Source organism: Stegostoma tigrinum, chromosome 4 (assembly GCF_030684315.1).
Source record: "Stegostoma tigrinum isolate sSteTig4 chromosome 4, sSteTig4.hap1, whole genome shotgun sequence".
NCBI lineage: Eukaryota > Metazoa > Chordata > Chondrichthyes > Orectolobiformes > Stegostomatidae > Stegostoma > Stegostoma tigrinum.
Genome location: NC_081357.1, coordinates 105917951 through 105941062, shown reverse-complemented (window position 1 = coordinate 105941062; position 23112 = coordinate 105917951). Strand labels below are relative to the sequence as shown.

The window sequence follows — 23112 nt, the reverse complement described above, 5'->3', positions numbered from 1 at the left end:
TCCCTGCAATTCATTAGGGCCTGAGAAAGGAATGTACTGTGCATGTCCCTCTCTGGTCTGTACATCCAGAAAGAGATGCCATGACATTTTTTTTAAATTTACCCTAATGAATAGCTGGAGCAAGAAGAAATAGGAAGAGGCCATTTGAGGGACTTCCATCAACCAACAAAATTGTGGTTGATCTGATTGTGGCCTCGTGTTCCACTTTCCTTTCAATCTCCTAAGCTTCGAACCCCTTGTAGAGCAAAAATCTGTCTAAGTTTGTATTGAATATATTCAATGGTCCGGCCTCTACTACTGCCTGTGATAGACAATTCCAAAGATTAATGACCTTATGAGAGATGGAAATTCCTGTCTGTCTTAATTGCAGAACCACCTTATTTTTAAAACTGCATCCCTAGTTCTCAAATCTACCATGATGGAAAACATCCTCTCAGCACTGATTCTGTAAAATCCCCTCAGAAAGTTATTTTTCAACAAGATCACCTCTCATTCTTCTGTACACCAAACAATATAGGACAAATCTGCTCGATCTTTCCTCATAAGTCAGTCACTTCACCCCAGGAATCTAATAGTCAACCTGCTCTGATAAACTGTCAGAAAGTCAACTTTAAGTTTTTTTTAATCAATAATGTCTCACTTTCAAGGCTGCAAATTATTAACTGGACAGTTTCAATAATAATGATATCCTTTCTCTTTCAGACCATGGCTGGCAGTTCAGCTTGGCAAAGGGTCAACCAAGAGATTGCAGCAAGATCCCCACGTCTTGCTATATTTGACTTGGCTGAAGGAAAATCCTATGAATTCCGTGTTTTTGCTGTTAACAAGTCTGGTATGAGCCAGCCATCAGCATCGACTGGACCAGTTGTGGTTCAGGATCGCATTGGTAATATTTTTAGTCACAATGTTGTGAAAATTTCAATGTAGAATTACTAGCATGCTCACTTTTCTCTTCATATACATCTCGAAGTATGTGTGTTGTGTGATGACTGCATTTTGCTAGACCACCACAAAGATTGATTGCAAACAGGCAATAGTTATTAATGGCGAAGCTATATCAGACAGCAATGTTCAGTCCAGGGAAAATCGCATGAAACATTTTCCAATCCAGTTCTATTAAAGCATTTAGAGGTACCCATCTTCCTCAAATACATCTTCCTCATATGGATAGTCTTCAAGAATTTCATTTTTGTATACAGACAGCATTGCTCTCTCTTGCCTTTCTACTTTGTCCATATCCATGTACATTCCAAGATGAATCACGACACAGTCATTTGCATTGAAATAAGGCTGGCTGTTGTGTTTCCTTTTCCACAGTCGGGGCTATTGCCATGCATTGGAATGTTCATCTCTTACACCAAGTGTGATCAGCTAACTTGACACAGGTCTACGAACTGAATCCAATACCAAGCTGGCCTTTCCTGTGCAACAGTACAGCTGTTGACTAGACCAGTTAGACCATTGGTGGCATCAAATGGAATTCTTTCTTTATTATAGTTTTAAGAGCAATAAATAATTCTGTTTTGATTTAGTTATCTGTTTTGCATCCCATGTTGTCCACAGTCAAAGATAATGTATTTCTTGAGCTATTGCAACACTTCTAAATTCTGGGACATTGATCTAATTGTGATGAAAGGGTAGCAGCATATCTCCACCTCAGGATGACCTGTGCTTTCCCTACAATGTTCCCCTAACCTTAGGTGACAAGAATGTGAAGGAAAGACAGTCTGTATCAAAATTGCTGCATTGTATTCTGTAGATTATTCTCACTGCAGTTCCAAGACATCCACTGAGCAAGCTGCTCTGTCCTGAATGTTACTGCAGTCATCCAGACGAGTGGAGAGCATTCCAGCACACTGACTTGGATCTTGTAGATACAAGAAAAAAATTTAGGGGGCCCAACAGTTAAACCATTCATTCGAGTATCCAGCCTCCTTACACTGTTTAGGACCCATTGTATTAATTTGGCTGGTCTGGTTAAGCTTTTGGTCAATGATGATCCAATGATGTCAATAATGGATAACTTGAAAATAGCAAGGCTTTTTCATTTTTGAGATGGTCAGCATCTGCCTTTAAGCCATGTCAGATGTCACAATGCAGACCAGACTGGAATGTTGCCCGATTTCTGTATGGGCTATATTTTTAACAGTAAGGGATGAAATTGCTTTGAGCACTGCTGGTGAATATTCTTGCAGCCCATCCTTGACATGTCTAAATAATTAATATTACAATAGTCGCCACTTGTTTTTAAAATTTTATTCCCTTTTTCAGAAATTCCATCATCGCCCTCTGGTGTTCGATGTGCAAGAAACACAAAGCATTCGGTTGTTGTGCATTGGACGCCTTCAAAAACTGCAAAAGACCTGATTGGCTATTACATTGATTCCTGCCTGGTGGGAACCAATGACTGGCAGCCCTGCAATCACAAGCCTGTAAAATACACAAGGTCATTTTTGCAAATCCTGTCTTCAATTTGCCTGCATTAAAAATAACATGTTGCTTTAAGGAGAAGTCCATGAAATCAACACCCCTTATTTTGTGTTGCAGTGTAAATGTATCTCATAGATATTATAGATTTGTTGAATGGATCATTAGGTTTAAGCTGGATCCCTGCTAATCCTGGAACCTCTGGCTGTCCTATATATAACCAATTGTCACAGGAGGAGCTGGGGTTGGAGACCTCTTTACAGACCTTTACAGACCCGGTGCGGCTTCCTCTACATTGGGGAAACCAAGCGGAGGCTTGGGGACCGCTTTGCAGAACCCGGTGCGGCTTCCTCTACATTGGGGAAACCAAGCGGAGGCTTGGGGACCGCTTTGCAGAACACCTCCGCTCAGTTCGCAAAAAACAACTGCACCTCCCAGTCGCAAACCATTTCCACTCCCCCTCCCATTCTCTTGATGACATGTCCATCATGGGCCTCCTGCACTGCCACAATGATGCCACCCGAAGGTTGCAGGAACAGCAACTCATATTCCGCCTGGGAACCCTGCAGCCATATGGTATCAATGTGGACTTCACCAGTTTCAAAATCTCCCCTTCCCCTAATGCATCCCTCAACCAGCCCAGTTCGTCCCCTCCCCCCACTGCACCACACAACCAGCCCAGCTCTTCCCCCCCACCCACTGCATCCCAAAACCAGTCCAACCTGTCTCTGCCTCCCTAACCGGTTCTTCCTCTCACCCATCCCTTCCTCCCACCCCAAGCCGCACGCCCCGCTACCTACTAACCTCATCCCACCTCCTTGACCTGTCCGTCTTCCCTGGACTGACCTATCCCCTCCCTACCTCCCCACCTACACTCTCTCCACCTATCTTCTTTACTCTCCATCTTCGGTCCGCCTCCCCCTCTCTCCCTATTTATTCCAGTTCCCTCCCCCCATCCCCCTCTCTGATGAAGGGTCTAGGCCCGAAACGTCAGCTTTTGTGCTCCTGAGATGCTGCTTGGCCTGCTGTGTTCATCCAGCCTCACATTTTATTATCTTTACAGACCTTTGCTGTTTTCCATAACATTAGAGGCCCTACAATGATATCGGTGGAACCAGTAGACTTCCAAGACATTGCATGTGAACCCCGTTTGGGGATTCATTTCAAGAAAGCAGCCTGGAGCCATGAGATGATGTACCAGTTTATTTCTGAAGGGGCCACTCTATGGATTTTGCCTTCCTGCGAGTTCTGTAACCTCTGGCAGAATGGTACCAACAGATCTGAGGAAAGGCCACTCGACCTGAAACGTTAACTCTGATTTCTCTCCACAGATGCTGCCAGACCTGCTGAGCATTTCCAGCAATTTCTGTTTTTGGTGCCAGCAGAACCAACCTTGGTGCAAACACCAGGCCTGTGTCCAATGGATTTCTGGACCTTAAGCATTAATTTTGCTGGTAATGGGTTTTGTGCACGAACTCTATTACTAATAGTTAGAAGTTCAGTAAATGTAAACAAGTAGGAAAAAGCAATTAGTAACAAATTGCGGAAAAGATGACATTCAATAGCATTCAAGTGTTTTATTCATTTAGGTTTTCCCAGGTGATGACAAAATATGCCACTTCCAAAAGTAAGTTCATACTGGCAGACTTGTGGAAACTTGTGAATACATAACCCTTAAATGAAGAATTACTTCAGTAAGTCTCCCTGCATTTTCCTCCATTAGATTTGTTGTTCATGGACTAAAGAATGGACATAAGTACATCTTCCGTGTGAAGACGGTTAATGCTTTGGGACTGAGTGAGGTGTCACAAGAATCAGAAGCCATTACTGTCCAAGCAGCTCTGAGTGAGTACACATTCCTGATTTTCAAACAGTATATACATACTAATAAAGGAAATACAAAGCATTGAGGTTAAAGTTGTTATGAAATACAACTAAAAGTTTGAATTTAATATATTTAAATGCACTGCCTGGAGATTTCAATGGCACCTTACAAAAAGTAATTGATAGATATTAAAAGAAAATTTTGTAAGGGTGTGGGAAAAGAGGGGGGCTAACTTGAAAGTGTCAACACAGGCTGAATGACCCTGTTCCTTGCTGCAATATTCCATGATTCAGTGATCAAAATAAAGTATTACTAATGGATTTTCAGATTTTAAAAACATATGAGGGCAACATTAGCAATCATAACTTTCGGTAGTACACATGTCTGATAAATCTAACTTGAAGGATTTTAAAAAATTACTAATAACATAAAGGTACAGTTTTCTTTTTGCAATGACACATATACTACAGGACAAGACTGAAATGGAAACAGCAGCAAAGCAATGTTAGTTTATACGTTTGGTACCTGACTGTTCCTCAGATATTAACAGCTACATATGTAGTTCAAGACTTAAGATTTAATTCATCCCTGACTGGGAAATACAAAAATAACAAAATAAACAATGTAACTACCAATAGCTTCAAGTCCCTTTCCATCAAGCAGGAATAAGTTTTCCTTTCCACTGTGCAATGTCCCAAATGTAGAGTCTTGAGCCCATGTGGAGGATGCTTCCTGGGTTGCAGAGTCTGAAATGATGTGCAATGGGATGTTAAAAATATGAGGATCCCACTTGTGGCCAGGCATGATTCATAGAGAAAGATGCACATGAACCTGGTCGAGTAATTAATTAAGTGCAGAAAATTGCGTGTGAAAAATAACTCTGAGCCAAGCCTGACAGGACACATTGAATCTCACTTGAGAAGACACTTCAAATGAAAATGGGGAAAAAAATTATGTCCTTTGCCCCCTGTTTGTTAAGGCATGGAACTGCAAAGGAAATTCCAGCTAGCTTTTTAAGGGATAGTTTCCACGTTGAGAAGGGAAGTTATACGTTTCTACAAGAAGTCTTTAAAAGTAAGGAAGAGAGGTGACAATACTGCTCAAAAATGTGGATGCAGGAGATTGAAGCAGCGATATCATTGTCATTCTTTTGCTCAAGTAATTCCAAAGATTTTTTTGAATAATATTCTGTCAAAATTTATTGAGTCATGATATATTTCAAATTAGAAAATAAATCCTTATTTTAATTTTACAGAAGTGTTAACTTACCTTTTATCACATTTGAATGATCTTCACTCATAATTCAGTGCAATAGTCTTGTTAACCTTTGTGAATTATAGCTAAAGAGTATCTAAAATATGGATGGAATAGTGCAGAATTCACCTTAGCTATTAATGGTTGAAATCTTGAGCATGTCATTCAACTGTCAACTACATTCATTGAGGGGTGAAATGTAAAGGGTTAACATTTTCAGTAAAGTATATATGTACATACAAATTGGGAGCAGGAGTAAGCCATTTGGATGGCCCTTGAACCGATATCAATAATATCATGGCCATCTGATTACTTCACATTCCTACTTCCTCCCACAACCTTTCATCTCCTTTTGACTTGATTTGATTTATTGTTGTGACATGTACTAAGATACAGTGAAAAGTGTTGTTTTGCATGTTATGCAGGCAGACCTTATCTTACAAAGTGTGTCGGACAACAGAACAGAGTGCAGAATACAGTGGTGCAGCTGTAGAGAAGATACAGAGAGCAACATCAACATTAACATTTGAGAGGACTGGTCAGTATAGTATAACCAGAGTGGGAGGGGTCTTTGATTATGTTGGTTGCTTTCCTGAGACTGTGGGAAGTATAGATGGAGTCAATGGATGGATGGCTGGTTTGCATAATAGACTGGCTGTGTTCACAACTTTCTGTAGTTTCTCGCAATGTTGGGAAGAGCAGTTGACATACCAAGCTGCAATGCAACCAGATAGAATGTTTTCTATGGTGCATCTGTAAAAATTGGCAAGAATCTTTGTGGGCATGCCGAATTTTCTTAGCCTCCTAAGGAAGTAGAGGTATGGTTTTGCTGTCTTGGCTATCGTGTTGATGTGTGTGAACCAGGACAAATTGTTAGTGATCATTACTCCCAGGAACTTGACACCCTCTACCATCTCCAACTCAGCAGATAGGGGCATGCCATTCACCCCACTTGCTGAAGTGAATGACCAGCTCCGTCATTTTGCAGACATTGATGGAGAGATTGTTTCTGTACTTTGTCTCGCCTCAAAGCTTTCATGGTGTCATCAGCAAACCTGTAAATCGAGATGGGGTGGGATTTGGCCATACAGTCATGAATGTATATGGAATATAGCAAGGGAACGTGTACAGAACCTGGCAGAGCACCAGTGTTGAGGATTATGGCGCAGGAGGTGTTGTTACCGATTCTTCATGATTGAAGCCCATTGGTCAGGAAGTCGATGATCCAGTTACAGACGGGGGAGCCAAGGTCTAGGTTTCGGAGTTGGAGATGAGTTTATTTAGAATTTTGGTGTTGGAGACAGTATTGAAGTCAATAAGTAGGAGCCTGACATAGGTATCCTTGTTATCCAGATGTTCCAGGGATTGAGTGTAGGACCAGGGAGATAGCATCTGCCATAGATTTGTTGCACCACTAGGTGAATTACAAAGGATCAAGACGATCTTATAGGATGGAGTTGATGTGGGCCATGACGAACCTCTCAAAGCACTTCATAATTATGGATGCCAGAGCCACTGAGCGGTAATCATTGAGGTACACTGCATGATTTTACATTGGCACTGGGATGACGGTGGTCTTCTTGAAGCGGGGGGGGACTTCAGATCATAGTAAGGAGAGGTTAAAGATGTCAGTGAGCACACCCACCAGCTGGTTCACACAGGATCTGAGTCATCCAGGGCCAGTCACTTTCTGTGCATTCACCCTTAAGAAGGTCAATCTGACATCTGCAGCAGTGACTATGGGTACAGGTGCACTTGAGGCTGTTGGGACAAGTGAACTGTTTCAAAAGCATTTACATCCTTTGTTAAGAGATCAATACTGTACAGAATAGTCTCAATGCAGTCTTACTAATGTGCTGTATGCAACTGAAGCAAACTTTTGTATTCAATAATTCTCACAATAAATGACGAAATTCCATCAGTTTTCCTATTTGCTGTACCTGTAAACTAACCTTTTGTGATTTATGTCCGTGGACACCAAGATTTCTCTGCATCTCAGACCTTTGCAACTTTTCACGATTCGGATAAAATTTTTAAGAATTCTTTCCGCCAAACTGGACACTTTCACATTTCCCCATATCATACTCTATTTACGAGCTCTTTGCTCCTCAGGTAGCCCAACTATATCACTCTGCAGCCTGATGATCTCTTCACAGCTTACTTTCCTACCTAGATAATAAAATGTGAGGCTGGATGAACACAGCAGGCCAAGCAGCATCTCAGGAGCACAAAAGCTGACGTTTCGGGCCTAGACCCTTCATCAGAGAGGGGGATGGGGTGAGGGTTCTGGAATAAATAGGGAGCGAGGGGGAGGCGGACCGAAGATGGAGAGAAAAGAAGATAGGTGGAGAGAGTATAGGTGGGGAGGTAGGGAGGGGATAGGTCAGTCCAGGGAAGACGGACAGGTCAAGGAGGTGGGATGACGTTAGTAGGTAGGAGATGGGGGTGCGGCTTGGGGTGGGAGGAAGGGATGGGTGGGAGGAAGAACCGGTTAGGGAGGCAGAGACAGGTTGGACTGGTTTTGGGATGCAGTGGGTGGAGGGGAAGAGCTGGGCTGGTTGTGTGGTGCAGTTGGGGGAGGGGACGAACTGGGCTGATTTTGGGATGCGGTGGGGGAAGGGGAGATTTTGAAGCTGGTGAAGTCCACATTGATACCATTAGGCTGCAGGGTTCCCAAGCGGAATATGAGTTGCTGTTCCTGCAACCTTCGGGTGGCATCATTGTGGCACTGCAGGAGGCCCATGATGGACATGTCATCAAGAGAATGGGAGGGGGAGTTGAAATGGTTTGCGACTGGGAGGTGCAGTTGTTTGTTGCGAACCGAGCGGAGATGTTCTGCAAAGCGGTCCCCAAGCCTCCGCTTGGTTTCCCCAATGTAGAGGAAGCCACACCGGTACATTGGATGCAGTATACCACATTGGCAGATGTGCAGGTGAACCTCTGCTTAATGTGGAATGTCATCTTGGGGCCTGGGATAGGGGTGAGGGAGGAGGTGTGGGGGCAAGTGTAGCATTTCCTGCGGTTGCAGGGGAAGGTGCCGGGTGTGGTGGGGTTGGAGGGCAGTGTGGAGCGAACAAGGGAGTCACGGAGAGAGTGGTCTCTCCGGAAAGCAGACAGGGGTGGAGATGGAAAAATGTCTTGGGTGGTGGGGTCAGATTGTAGATGGCGGAAGTGTCGGAGGATGAAGCGTTGTATCCAGAGGTTGGTGGGGTGGTGTGTGAGAACGAGGGGGATCCTCTTGGGGCGGTTGTGGCGGGGGTGGGGTGTGAGGGATGTGTTGCGGGAAATGCGGGAGACGCGGTCAAGGGCGTTCTCGATCACTGTGGGGGGAAAGTTGCGGTCCTTGAAGAACTTGGACATCTGGGATGTGCGGGAGTGGAATGTCTTATCGTGGGAGCAGATGTGGCGGAGGCAGAGGAATTGGGAATAGGGGATGGAATTGTTGCAGGAGGGTGGGTGGGAGGAGGTGTATTCTAGGTAGCTGTGGGAGTTGGTGGGCTTGAAATGGACATCAGTTACAAGCTGGTTGCCTGAGATGGAGACTGAGAGATCCAGGAAGGTGAGGGATGTGCTGGAGATGGCCCAGGTGAACTGAAGGTTGGGGTGGAAGGTGTTGGTGAAGTGGATGAACTGTTCGAGCTCCTCAGGGGAGCAAGAGGCGGCGCCGATACAGTCATCAATGTAACGGAGGAAGAGGTGGGGTTTGGGGCCTGTGCAGGTGCAGAAGAGGGACTGTTCCACGTAACCGACAAAGAGGCAGGCATAGCTGGGGCCCATGCGGGTGCCCATGGCCACCCCCTTAGTCTGTAGGAAGTGGGAGGAGTCGAAAGAGAAGTTGAGGGTGAGGACGAGTTCGGCTAGGCGGATGAGGGTGTCAGTGGAGGGGGACTGGTCGGGCCTGCGGGACAGGAAGAAGCGGAGGGCCTTGAGGCTATCTGCATGAGGAATGCAGGTGTATAGGGACTGGACGTCCATGGTGAAAATGAGGTGTTGGGGGCCAGGAAATTGGAAGTCCTGGAGGAGGTGGTGGGCGTGGGTGGTGTCACGGACGTAGGTAGGGAGTTCCTGGACCAAAGGGGAGAAAATGGAGTCCAGATAGGTGGAGATGAGTTCGGTGGGGCAGGAGCAGGCTGAGACGATGGGTCGACCAGGGCAGGCAGGTTTGTGGATTTTGGGAAGGAGATAGAAACGGGCCGTGTGGGGTTGGGGAACAATGAGGTTGGAGGCTGTGGGTGGGAGGTCCCCTGAGGTGATGAGGTCATGAATGGTGTTGGAGATGATGGTTTGGTTCTCGGGTGTGGGGTCATGAAAGAGGGAGCGGTAGCAGGTGGTGTCGGAGAGTTGGCGTCTGGCCTCGGCGATGTAGAGGTCAGTGCGCCATACTACCACTGCGCCACCCTTGTCTGCGGGTTTGATGGTGAGGTTGGGGTTGGAGCGGAGGGCTGCCCGTTCTGCAGGGGAGAGGTTGGAGTGGGTGAGAGGGGTGGAGAGGTTGAGGCGGTGAATGTCACGACGGCAGTTGGAGATCCACTGCATCCCAAAACCAGTCCAACCTGTCTCTGCCTCCCTAACCTGTTCTTCCTCCCACCCATCCCTTCCTCCCACCCCAAGCCGCACCCCCATCTCCTGCCTACTAACGTCATCCCACCTCCTTGACCTGTCCGTCTTCCCTGGACTGACCTATCCCCTCCCTACCTCCCCACCTATACTCTCTCCACCTATCTTCTTTTCTCTCCATCTTCGGTCCGCCTCCCCCTCTCTCCCTATTTATTCCAGAACCCTCACCCCATCCCCCTCTCTGATGAAGGGTCTAGGCCCGAAACGTCAGCTTTTGTGCTCCTGAGATGCTGCTTGGCCTGCTGTGTTCATCCAGCCTCACATTTTATTATCTTGGATTCTCCAGCATCTGCAGTTCCCATTATCTCTGTTACTTTCCTACCTATCTTTGTGTTGTCTGCAAATTTATTAACCATTTCTTTTGCCCCTTCACATCATTTATATAAATTGTAAATATTTGAGGCTTCAGCACTAATTACTGAAGCACATCAGTTATTGCATCTTGCCAAACAGAAAATGACCTGCTTATGCCTACTCCATCTTGTCTGTTAGATAATCAATCTTCTGTTCATGCCGATGACACCCCCAACACCCTAAGCTTTGATTTTACACAATAACCTGTAATGTAGCAACATATCAAGTGTTTTCTGGGAATCTAAGGACAATAAATCCACCAAGTCCCCAATATTCACAACAAAGAACTCAAATAAGTTGGCTGTACTTAATTTCTTTTTCAAAAAACCACGAGGACTCTAATAAAAGAAAAATACTATGGGTATTGGAAATCTGGAATAAATATGAAAAATGCTGGAAAATCTCAACATGCCTGGCAGGTTCAGGGGGGAATGAAACAGAGTCAATGTTTCAAGCCCGATAGGACTTCCTCAGAACCAAATAGATTTAGTTCTGCCTAAATGTAATTTCTGCCCAACCCATTGGGTTTCTCCAGCATTTTCTGTATTTGTTCCACATATACTCTGCCTGCTTTCCTTGAACTTCTCCAAGTGTGTTGCTACAACATCTTTAATCATAGATCCTAGTGGTTTCCCTTTGAAAGCTGTTAAGCTAACCGACCTGCATTTTCTTTCCCTTCCATTTATTAATTTTCAGCAATTCCTGGGATGATACTTTTACCTTGCATAGTGAAGACCAATGCTATTTACTGAAATATTAAATTGGAACGTTAAATGATGATAGAGCCATAGAGATTACTACATTAAGTAAATTGTTGAAATTTTTGCTAAAAATTGTTTCTACTCTCCAGTGCTGTTGATTGTTTTATTTTTTAATAAGCGTTTGGATGCTACTACTTTTCTGTAACTAAGTGACTTTCTTTATGTGATCATTTTAGGAGGTGGTATCCCTCATGGTAGGCATTGGAACAAATGTGAAGCAATATCAAGCATATTTCTTTTTGGCTAACAATACCTTAAAGCACCATGTTGTTCTTTAATGGATCAACATATTAACAATCCCAATATGGTACCACTATGTAAACACAGTTAATACTCACTCCCTAATAAGTATAAGTCACTAGTGCTCTAAGTGTGGAACAAATCATTTTAACACTCACAGGAAATGTGGTGTTTGAGCACAAATCCATTGTTTCTTTTAGAATAGTTTTTAATTACAATTCTTTAATGCCACATTGATGCCACTTATCCTTCTAATCTTTGTTGATTTACTTTGCACCAACACAAATCTTGGATGTGAAGCTGTTAAGCTCATGATATTTTCTATTTTAGCAGGCATTTTTAAAATTGCCCCAGAAGGTGGAAGCTTCTGGCTGCAAAGTGAAACTTAAGAGCAACCTTATGTAATCAATTGTTAACTTTATGAATGCTACCGAGACCAAATGTCCCATCCTCCTGACATTTAAAAACTCTTTGGAGACCCACGAGTGGACCCGTACTCAGCTTTCTCAGCGGGACACTAAATAAAACAATTGGAATTTAAATTTCTATTTAATTAAATCTCTATTTAAATAGTCACAGTATTCTAAAAATATTCTGAAACTCTAACATAAACTATATAAGATTGCATACGATGTCTCAAGTATGTGTGGAATCTTAAAAAAGTACTACTTCTTGTACTTTAATTGGCCAATTATGTAGCAACTTCACTCAAGAAAGAATTGTTCTTACTTAAAGTAATTTGAAATTAGTAGATGATACCTTGAGATTTAGAGTTAGAATTTAGTTTCCTCAATCTTTATCTCCCCATAGCTGCCCCATCTTCACCTTATGGTATAACTCTCCTTGACTGCTCAAAAGACTCCATGACACTGGGCTGGAAGGCACCACGGTTTACTGGCGGCTCGGATATCACTGGATACTACATGGATCATCGTGAAGTCACTGACTTACATTGGCATGAAAGCAACATCAAACCAATCACTGGAAGAGTTTACAAAGTTAGTGTTATTTTTAATATTTTTAGTAAGCGAAAACAATTCCCGCAAATGTGAAGAGCTCCCTTTTGTTTCTACTAGCCAGTCACCAAATGCGAATTGTTGCAGAATTTGTTGCTAAACCACAAAGAATCAAACTTTTGAAATATACATGGTTGAGATCAAGGATCGATTATTTGCTTGATTTAAGCATAACACTGATGTTTAAAATGTGCTAAAGCTTTCTCATTAGCAAAATCCTGACCAAACATTACACACTAACTGTGTGGCAGGGCAAGGAGAAAAATTGTGAAGTAAGCACTATGTACATGTGATGGAGAATATTAAAGTTTCCTAACATTTGAAATGACTGTTATGAACATTCAGCAGCTCTATTACAGATATGCAAGCCTCCCTGCCTAATTTCCTTTCTGCATTTTGCTGAAGTGATACTTCGGGAATGAAGAACAAATCTTACCCATGTTATGTATACCATAGTACACTTCCTCTAGCCTGATCGGATTAACATAATTACTGTCTATTAATATTGATAGCTAAAAATTCAAATTTTGAAAAGATCTAATGGAGTTGTGTATTGTATGGATATTATGCACCTATTGAATCTAATTTTTTCTTTGCTTTGAAGTAATTTGGAAGGATATTGGACATGTTTGATAACACTGTGCCAATACATTAACACTGTTTTGCAATTTTATTTTATTCCATTTCACCGATGGTAAGGGAATTGATTCATCAACATTCCCACATGTAAATGCATTTATGTAAACATTGGGAAAAGTAAAAGTGAGTCACCTTTCAAATCATTTAAAGCTCTGTACAGGTAAATACATTGTATAGTGCATTTTGAAGAAACATTGCGGAACTGAACATCGTGTTGTTTCTCTGCCTGGATGCAGGGCAAACACATGACGTGCCTGTCAATTAGTCAAGGTTCACCTGAGTTAATGAGTCAGATCATTATTGAGGACTTAGCTATGTTTTTGCTATGTTTTGAGAAGCAGAAACCAGCACACTGCTGCAGGCTTCAAGCTGTTATTACAGAACAATAGTCTATGGTCTGAACTTAAAAGCTGCCTGAACAAAGTGCTGCCTAACAAGCACTCACTCAATCAGAATCTCTGATCAAAAGGAATTTCACTAACAAGATGTACAATACCACTTTCTTGTGGTCCCTAAAAATAGGTTTCCAACTGCTGAGAGATGAAAATTGAGCATCAGCCATTGAGGTCAAATAAATAAACTCCTGCTTGTTCTAGAAAGCAGCCACATAAGCCCGAGGTAATGTGAAAGGGAAAAGATTTACTCCTCCCTCCTATTACTTGCCCCAGAAAGATTAGCCCCACTCTTTCAGGGTATTTAATCAGATTGGTGTTCTGAAAACCAAGAGTATTTGAATTTGCATTGTGAGTCCCCATAGCGATTATTTGCAGCATTCATAAGTATATTTAATTTTGTCAAAAGCGTGATCTTCCTTTTATAGATCATAAAGATTCAGGTCAAGATGATTCTGTCAAATTCAGCTCGTCCTTGCAAATTACAGTTGTAACATTTCCCATTACAGCACCTGAATGAATCCAGCCTTTCAGAATTAACTATTCTTCCTGATAATCACGCATTGCAAACTATTGGACTCACTCTATGTAAAAAAAATGTCTAATATCTACCCTGAATTTGTCTTGCCTGACCTGTGTGTCGCCTTTATAATATTTTCTAAGTTGACCTTCCCTTTTAGTAAATCTTGGGTTTTTAATAAGATTCTCTCTCGGTTATTTCTTTCCAAGGTTGAGCATCCCAGATTACCATTTTGTTGCTTATTGGTGTTCACTGTTTCATCTAGGGTCAGCCTTTTCCTCTGTATTATCTTTGGACCCTAACTGACCACTCCTGTCAACATAATGTCTTTGTGACTGCAGTTTCAGGTCACTCAGCTCTATCAGGAACTGGGCTGGATTAAACCTTCATGGAGTTGAAGTTATGCTAGAGTTCTTGAGGTTGCCAACTGTGATTTCCCTTTTCTTTTTCTCTGTAAATTACATAGGCCTTGAAAGTGAAAGTTGTCATAGTTCAAGAGGGCCTAAGGCTGCTTTCATTAGATAGAGATGACCTGTGGTAAGATTAGCCTGGACATCTCCTGGGCTCAAGAAACAGGGAGAAGTTAATAAGGCAGGTTTGCCATGGTGACCTCAAGCAGTCTGGGATTGAACTTGTGGTGTTTTTGTCACCCTGGGTCGTCATTCAGCCAACTGAGCTAACCAACCAATTTATGGCAGACTGTTTGGAAAACGCTTGTCAAACCAAATTAATTAATTTGTTCGGCGAATGCACCACTCACTACAGCATGGATTGATTTTAAGTAGTTTGAAGCTTTCATGGTAGTTGCAATGTTGATTTTTTTTTTCTTTTGTTGCACTGTGAAAGGTTGAAAACCTGAAAGAAGGCTCTTTCTATGAATTTAAAATCAGTGCTGTGAACCTGGGTGGCGTTGGCATCCCTTCAGATTCCAGTCGGCCTTTCAAATGTGAGGCATGGACCATGTCAGAACCAGGTAGGAGAATTATCAGCGGAACATCTCTATAAACGCAAGTCGCTCAAAATACAGAGTGACCGCTCAGTTGAGGAATATATGCTCATTTAAAATTGCATTGGCAAGAGCTTTATGGCAGCAGTAATGGCAGAGGCCTTGATGCCTGGACTTGGCAGGTGGAAAACCTAAATTAATCCTGAGACAACAGTTGCAAAGGCATGAGGGTGAAAACTATTTAAGCTGGGGATCAAAGATAACAAAGTGTGAAGCTGGATGAACACAGCAGGCCAAGCAGCATCTCAGGAGGACAAAAGCTGACGTTTCGGGCCTAGACCCTTCATCAGAGAGAGGGATGGGGAGAGGGTTCTGGAATAAATAGGGAGAGAGGTGGAGGCAGACCGAAGATGGAGAGAAAAGAAGATAGGTGGAGAGGAGAGTATAGGTGGGGAGGTAGGGAGGGGATAGGTCAGCCCAGGGAAGATGGACAGGTCAAGGAGGCGGGATCATCCAATTCACATGGGTCTTTATATTCTAGCAGAGGGCAAAAGGCAGATATTTAAGGGAGCTTGAGCTAATGGGAATTTCTGTCTGTCTTTTTGAAAGGCCTTAATGGCGAATGTACCAGCTGAGATTGTATTGTTCCTTGATCTTTGAGATATGATCTCTATGAAGCTTAGTGAAAGATCCAAAACCTTAACTAGGTTGAGGTGATTGCCAATCTCCTCAGATCAATCTTGCCTGGACACAAAATGGTTCCATTTGTAATAGTGTAGATTGAAAAGTTAAATACCTTTCTTCCGCCCTTCTTAGATCTTTGGGGGTTCTATAGTTGACTGACTGGTTGTGGGTTGCTCAGCTGTGAAAGTGGATTGGGGCAGATATTGACAATCCTTGCAGCTGCTGGTGGTTTGCCTCATCCATGCAAATGATTTGGGAGCTTTGGATCAAGTATTGATGTAGGGTACCAATCATCAGCACTTTTATTGTTAAGTGATCCTTCAGGAATTGATAGACAGAAGACTCTGATGTTGAAAAGTAAGTTGCACCAGAATACCCTGCTGGGGCTGGAATCCATTTTCGTTAATCATTGTAGTATTGTGGGCATTCTTGCTGGTCAGGGCACTGTGCTTTCAAAAGGCTCACAGATAAGCTTTGACATGTCAAGTAACAATTTGGCTTCATTTACAATGATCTAGCATCAAAGCAAGCTGAAATAGATTTCCAATGAATGAGATAATTAAACCTGCTTCATTATAAGTTGATACTGAGACAGAGAAAGAAGTATGTCTCAAAAGGGCATTAGGTAAGTATTCAAGAAGGAAGACTTATAAGGATGCAAAGAAAAGGCTGGGAAAGAGGAGTTAATGCTGTTTAATGGATAGCATGGCATAGATGGGCCCAATGTGCTAACATTGACAAATCTATGGGTTGTTAATAGACAGAGAGGGTAGGAAGGAGAGAATGCATGGAATCAATTGGGAAAATGGGAAGATATCAATTGTAGGTAAGGTGTATTTTTCATTTTTTCTTTGAAAATTCACTCCAATGACCTAAAGTAATTGGACTTCACCCAGATTCCTAATGTAACTTCAGTAATTGCAGCTCCTAGAGAAGTGAAGTAAATAAGCACCTTTAACCAGTTCCTTCATTTCTCCAGAGATTTTGATGGTCAAACTATAGGGACCCCAGCATAATCTTGAGAAGAAGGACCTTTTTCTTACTGTAGTGTTAATATTGCAGTAAAATAGCAGTTAATGTGTGTGAACTGTAGTCTCAGAATTGATGATGTATGGCATCTTTAGCATTGGTTTCGCTGTGAGCTTGTGTGAACTTAAAATATGGAAAATAAGATCTGGTGAAATTCCCCACTTGGCCTAACTCAGGCCCTTAGATAGGTAGTTAATACTCACCTGGGCCCCTAGTGCCAGATGGAAGCTCTCTGTGCACAATTTTACCAGATCATATCCACCCAACTCCCCCGCCTTGTTCAACATTCTCTCACCGGAGTGCCATCAGCCTGCGCCCAGTGAGATCCAGCCATACCTGAGTGACAGGTCATTCACTGACCCCATCACCTCCGTCACCTACATGCAATATGAATAGGAGTCATCATCCTTGGTGGTGCTTTTAGTATGCAGAATTGCCCAGCCTCCATTTTCCAGCAGCTATGAATTCTAGAAACAGTTGCATTTCTTGCCTCATGCTAATTAACTTTGTGCACTATGACCCTTCAATGCATATAAATCCTGGGAATGACCCTTTAAGAGATTGTATATACTGAAGTGCAGATAACCTACCATTAGCACCTTAATGTAACCTATAATCTCTCGGATCTGTGCACAGGAGTGAAATGCAGTGTCTTGAGTTATTAAAACAAATATTGCAACTGGATATTCCAGCCGCTCGGCTACTGAAAAATGGGAATGTGACAAACATGGGTTGAAACTTGGGATGACACTACGTGTTCAGTCAGTACATGTTGACATGACCATAATGACGCTACCACAAAAGCACTTCATTTGCTGTGAAGCAGTTTGAAACACCCTATGATCAGAAGAGGCACCAAATTGGAACCCCAGACTCTCCACCTCCACCAACCACTGTGTGTGAGCACATCTCCTCACCTAATTTTCCTGTAAATACTATGCTTAGGCCAGTCAATGGCCCCAAGGCACAAGATTTTATTTACAGATCTTCAGTGGCTGAGAAATGACTGTAGCAAAAATATACAGATACCACTGCCAAGCCTCTCCTCACCTGTAATTACCTTTAATTCTGAACATTTCTTCACGAGTGCAGGACACTTCCAAAGTCATGATATTGGGTAGCACTAACATGTTTTACCTTATTTTCTACGCACTGTTCAGGTCCAGTTTACGACTTGACATTCTGTGAAATAAGAAACAATTCTCTGGTGATCCTGTGGAAAGCGCCAATTTTCACTGGCCACAGCCCTGTTACTGGCTATACTGTGGACATCTGCGAGACAGGTTCTGATGAATGGAGGACTATAACGGACAAAGCGGTGTCCACTCGCTACTTGAAGGTTAGGAATCAGTAATTTATGCTTTACACTAAATACATTGATTTACTTTGAAGTTAATGTTTTTATACCTCAGTGGAAATACTGAAATAGACCTTAAAGCGCCCGTGTTAAGTTTAGCAGTATCCATGTGTGGCTGCTAGATAACAACTGGGTCACACTTGACTGTGATGGTGAGCAAAGTAAATACTTTGTCAAACTTTATTACGGAGTTCATACCCTAAAGAATGGCTACTCGGATAAGGTATCACAGGAGTTGCCTATAACCCAAGAACTGCGTGTTAACACCAATCAATTTCAGGAGTGGAAAGGAGAAAACTGTGGGGATAAAATCATCATTAAACAAACAAGGTCCCTTCATAATTAGAGACATTCACTTCATGTAAGGTCAATTTTTACATTTATTTGTATTCTGCCGTCACACAGTCACATGCACGTTTCTATCCAGCAAGTCTGAGAGCCCTGGAAGGTTTTCTCTTTGCCAAAAATCTCACATTGCATCTGAGATCAGTTAACAGCAGAGATCAAACTTTGGATCTTTCTTGTCTGTAAGACTGAAATACTTTATAACATAACCAATTGTTTCTTCAGGGGAGATAAAAACACATTTTATTTGGAACAGTGAGCTCCTGATTTGGATATATGTCAGATTTCTGAAACCAGTTTAGCAACTGGATCACTGTGTGAAATTGTGTTGACCCAGAAATATACCGAATTGCAGTGCCCAGCAAATGAAAGTCTTTAATTTCCAATTAGTGGACAAGAGTTCACCGGAGCTGCTGTATAGCTTATGTTTATTTTCACATGCTTCAGTTCCATTTTCATCAGAAATATGTCCACTTTGTGAAGGAACTCCAAAAGCATGACTGCATTTAATGAAATTAACAACATGTTCTTAATTCTGTCTTGAGTAACCGGTTTGACTTCTTTAATTTCACAGGTTACTAATTTAGAGGAAGGAAAGAGCTACATTTTCCGAGTCCATGCAGTGAATGCAGCTGGTCAGGGCAGACCCTCTGAGCCTTCTGAACCTGTCCTCATTCAAGCCAGACCAGGTACACTGTGAGCTCTTACTTATAAATGACAGGGCTGGGTAAATGAACATTTGTAACTTGGTACCGCAGCATGACATTGCAGGAAGTATGAAATTAAATAGTTATCAAATCCACACAGTGCAAAAAGAGGCCATTTGACCCATCAGATCTGTGCCAACCCTCTGAAGAGCATCTTGCCCAGACCCAGCCTTCCACCCGATCCCTGCATTTACCACAGCTAACCCAGACATTACAGACAATTTACGACGGCCAATTCACCAACCTGCACATCTTTGGATTGAGGGAGGAAACCCAAGCAGACACAGAGAGAATGTGCAAACTCCCTACAGTTGCCCAAGGCTGGAATTGAACCCAGGTCCTGGGCCTCTGAGGCAGCAGTGCTAACCACTGAGCCACTGTGTTGCCTTTTAATCGGGGGAAAGAAGCTAGAGGGTCTTGTTTGAATAGTTGCTCATGGAATGTGGGTGTCACGAGTTAGACCACCATTTATTGCCTGTACCTAATTGTCTTTGCAAAGTTGGTGGTGAGCTACCCTCTTGAAACTCTGCACTCGTTGAGGTATAGAGATGTCTATAATGTTGCTGGCAAGAAAGTTCCAGGATTCTGATCCAGGGGCAGTGAAGGGACAGCAGCATAATTCCGAGTCAAGATGGTGCGAGCTTTGAAGGAGGAGTTACAAGTGTTTGTGCTCCAATGCATCTGCTGCCCTTGACCTTATAGACGGTAGGGGTCACGGGTTTGGAAGTGCTGTCAAAGGAGGCTTGCTGAGTTGCTTTTAACATTTTTAGCACCAAGTGTTCCCTGCGTTTAGAGATTTGTTGTAAATGTGTTCAATGGGAATGTTTTATGGCCCCATTGCCAGTGTATTTTCAACAGCCGAGCATGGAAAACAGGATAATGATAATAGTAATAACAAAAATAATAGAATAGCTGGGCCACCGCATACCTGCCCATGCCCCTTCATACTGTATATTATCATAGTGGGTAAGGCATAAGCCACACTAATCCTTAAACCAATTAAAACCATAACCCACCTCTTAACGAAAAGTTGAGGGGAGTCCTTTTCTAAAGTGAGTAGACTTTTTGATGCAGAAACAGAGTGGGAGAGGCATGGGGCAACTAAGGGGTTGGGGCAGCATAGTGGCTCAGTGGTTAGCACTGCAGCCTCACAGCACTAGGGACCCAGGTTCAATTCCAGCCTCAGGTAACTGTCTGTGCAGAGTTTGAACATATTCCCCATGTCTGCGTGGGTTTCCTCCAGGTGCTCCGGTTTCCTCCCACAGTCCAAAAGATGTGCAGACTAGGTGGATTGGCTATGATAAATTGCCCATAGTGTTCAGGGGTGTGTGGGTTATAGGGGAATTGGTGTGGGTGGGATGCTCCAAGGGGCGGTGTGGACTTGTTGGGCCAAAGGGCCTGTTTCCACACTGTAGGGAATCTAATCTAATCTAAAACATCTCCCCTCCCTATCTAAATTTCACCCTCACATTCTTGCAAAAGGTGGTTCTTTTGCAAATGATGTTGTATTGTTGGGAAACGGAGCAAAATCTTTCACACCTTTCGAGGGCTGCACTGGAGCTACCTGAGTCTGAGTGACCCTGTCATGCAATGCAAAATTTGCATTCCCAACCAAGATCTCAGTTTTGTAAGGTCGGATAGGTTGAAGCTGTGTTTCTCAAATTGTGCTGAAATTGCTTTGAGACCTTTCCAATTATTATCACCAAAGTGTTCCAATGTTGGTGGAAGAACCTATTTGTTGTCTCATGGAAGGTAGAACATTATTATGTTTTAGAAGATGGAGTTGTATTTTGAACCTAAAATACTCCCCCTCAGCAATACTTCCAATCACGTAAGCACACTGTTATTTTTGTACTTACATTTTACTTTTCACTTTAAGGAACCAAGGAAATCACAAGTGGTGTTGATACAGAAGGAAATATCTTCTTGAGTTTTGAGTGCCATGATATGACGGATGCCTCCCAATTTACCTGGGGCAAAGCCTACGATGATATACCTGATTTATCAAAGGTCCACATTGAAACGGATGGTAAAAAGTAGGTCGACTAGTTTTGTCTATTTTAGGTTATGTTAAGTGCTGGGAGTTATCATTTGTAGACTCCTAGAACTCCAGGTTCTTGCATTGCATTTCGATTTAATTTTATTCCAGATTAAGCCTGGTGTAGATCCAATTTCCCTTATAGCTCATGCAGCACTTCCTGCAGCAACAATATTGAACTACAAAGAGCAGAAAAGCAGCCCATTTGATCCATTCTACCACTGGGTCCTTTCCTATTGCAGCCCCAGACATAGTTCTACCTCCTAGAAATGCTCAACAGCCTTGGATTAATGGAAGATAGAGAGATCTGGCATAATCTATCTCTGCTCCACATTTCACAGCCTTCATACCTGGTGATAGGCGTCCCTAGGTACAATTCTAGAAAATTAGGCCCCCTTACTTTGAAGAACTTAGAGTAACAAATACGTAATCAATATTAGAAACTTTGTGAGTTAGCTATGAATCCCTGATTTCTGGCTATTAATGTATTTTGTCCTATGGTAGATGCATGTTGTTGGCTAGAATGCAAACAATCTTTGTTACAAGTGGATTGACCATGGAAAATCTGGCCTCCTAATTCCTAGAGTAGCTTGGGAAGGAAAGATGGAGGTAGGGTGGGGTGGGGTCAAATATCCACCCCTTTTCCCATCCAGTGTTGAAAGTGCATGATCAGAGAAATTTAAATTTCATTGTAAACACCATTACTCTTGACAGCACTGGATGAGCGGAGGAGAGGAGCTATTGCCATGGTGCCTGAAGTCTTGAGATCTGAAAAATCGATTCCTTGCTTCTGATTCCAGCAATTCTGTGGGATTGAATCCCACCTGGAAAAGGCTTAAGAACCATTACACCCTTCCATACTAGCAACACTGGCAATCAAAGGCCCACATATGACCCTGACATTCAGTGTTGCTAACAGCTTAAGATTGATACATTATGTACACTCCTCAGGAATACATGGCAATCTATCCATTCATTTCCAGCTCAGAATATTGTGGATCCTCCTCTGAAAGTGTTGTGATTGGCAATGGGGACCTGAAGGGATGCAACTTTGGCAATTTTGGGCTCTGCCCAATAGCAGTCATTACAACACTTCACTATCCAGCATCGAAGATCTCAATACCACTCTATCTAATATAGAGTTCGGTCAGTTGAGTGTGTCCTATGGTGATGAGTCATGGGTAATTTCCCTCTGCCTTTGCTTGAATATAACCTAATCAATATTAGGGAGATGATTAGGAATGAAATATAAAGGAGTAAATGATAGGTGAAGATGAAGCCTAGAGAGACAGAACAGTAACAAACACAGAAATTTCTTGAAAGCTCAGCAGGTCTAGCAGCATCTGTAGAGGGAAATCAGAGTTAATGTTTTGGTTCGAGTGACCCTTCCTCAGAACTGAAGTAGGGCAGACAAAGGGATGGATAATGGTGAACCAGGGTGAATGAAAAGCTGAGAATAAGGACTATTATTAGGTGAAAATGGGTTGGCTGTGATGAAGGAAGCCCATGTGTTGACAGGGCCAGGGGTAGATAAAGGACGTGGAAGAATGTGTTCAGGCTAAAGTAAAATACACCATTCCATTTAAAAAATAATTACAACCTTTTTTGCTATTCCAGATCCAAGTTGATCTTCAAACATCCTGACATCTCAGATTTAGGGACATACACTGTGGCCGTATCAGACACAGATGGCATCTCTTCCAGCTATGATCTAGAAAAGGAAGGTACGTATTCCTTCACACAAGTAATCAGGGCAAAGGCTGTATCTAGATGGATCTCTCGATAAATAGACTGAGAGAAACTCTGTTCCACCAGTATCTCATCCCAGGTTTACCAGATAGCCAATTGGAAATGTTGGCATGCCAACCATACCCAACTTCCTTATCTCATGATAGTGTATGATGGAAGATTTCCTGAGAATCCTTGAGAATTCAATTGACTATGTTCTTGTGAGGCCTCGG

General features: G+C 42.6%; 1 protein-coding gene across 3 annotated transcripts in view; it reads left to right on the top strand.

The window, feature by feature from the left end:
- Window positions 1-23112, top strand: part of myom2b (myomesin 2b) — a 119661-nt gene that overhangs the window by 68636 nt on the left and 27913 nt on the right. For 2 of the 3 annotated variants that reach the window (XM_048531057.2, XM_059645585.1), the window contains exons 15-24: window positions 703-886; window positions 2272-2446; window positions 4151-4272; window positions 11415-11432; window positions 12289-12476; window positions 14892-15018; window positions 17865-18043; window positions 18981-19095; window positions 20993-21149; window positions 22769-22875. In XM_048531057.2, coding sequence (XP_048387014.2) covers window positions 703-886; window positions 2272-2446; window positions 4151-4272; window positions 11415-11432; window positions 12289-12476; window positions 14892-15018; window positions 17865-18043; window positions 18981-19095; window positions 20993-21149; window positions 22769-22875 — 1372 coding nt within the window. The remainder of the gene's footprint in view (window positions 1-702; window positions 887-2271; window positions 2447-4150; window positions 4273-11414; window positions 11433-12288; window positions 12477-14891; window positions 15019-17864; window positions 18044-18980; window positions 19096-20992; window positions 21150-22768; window positions 22876-23112) is intronic. The other variant, XM_048531059.2, reaches the window with a different exon arrangement.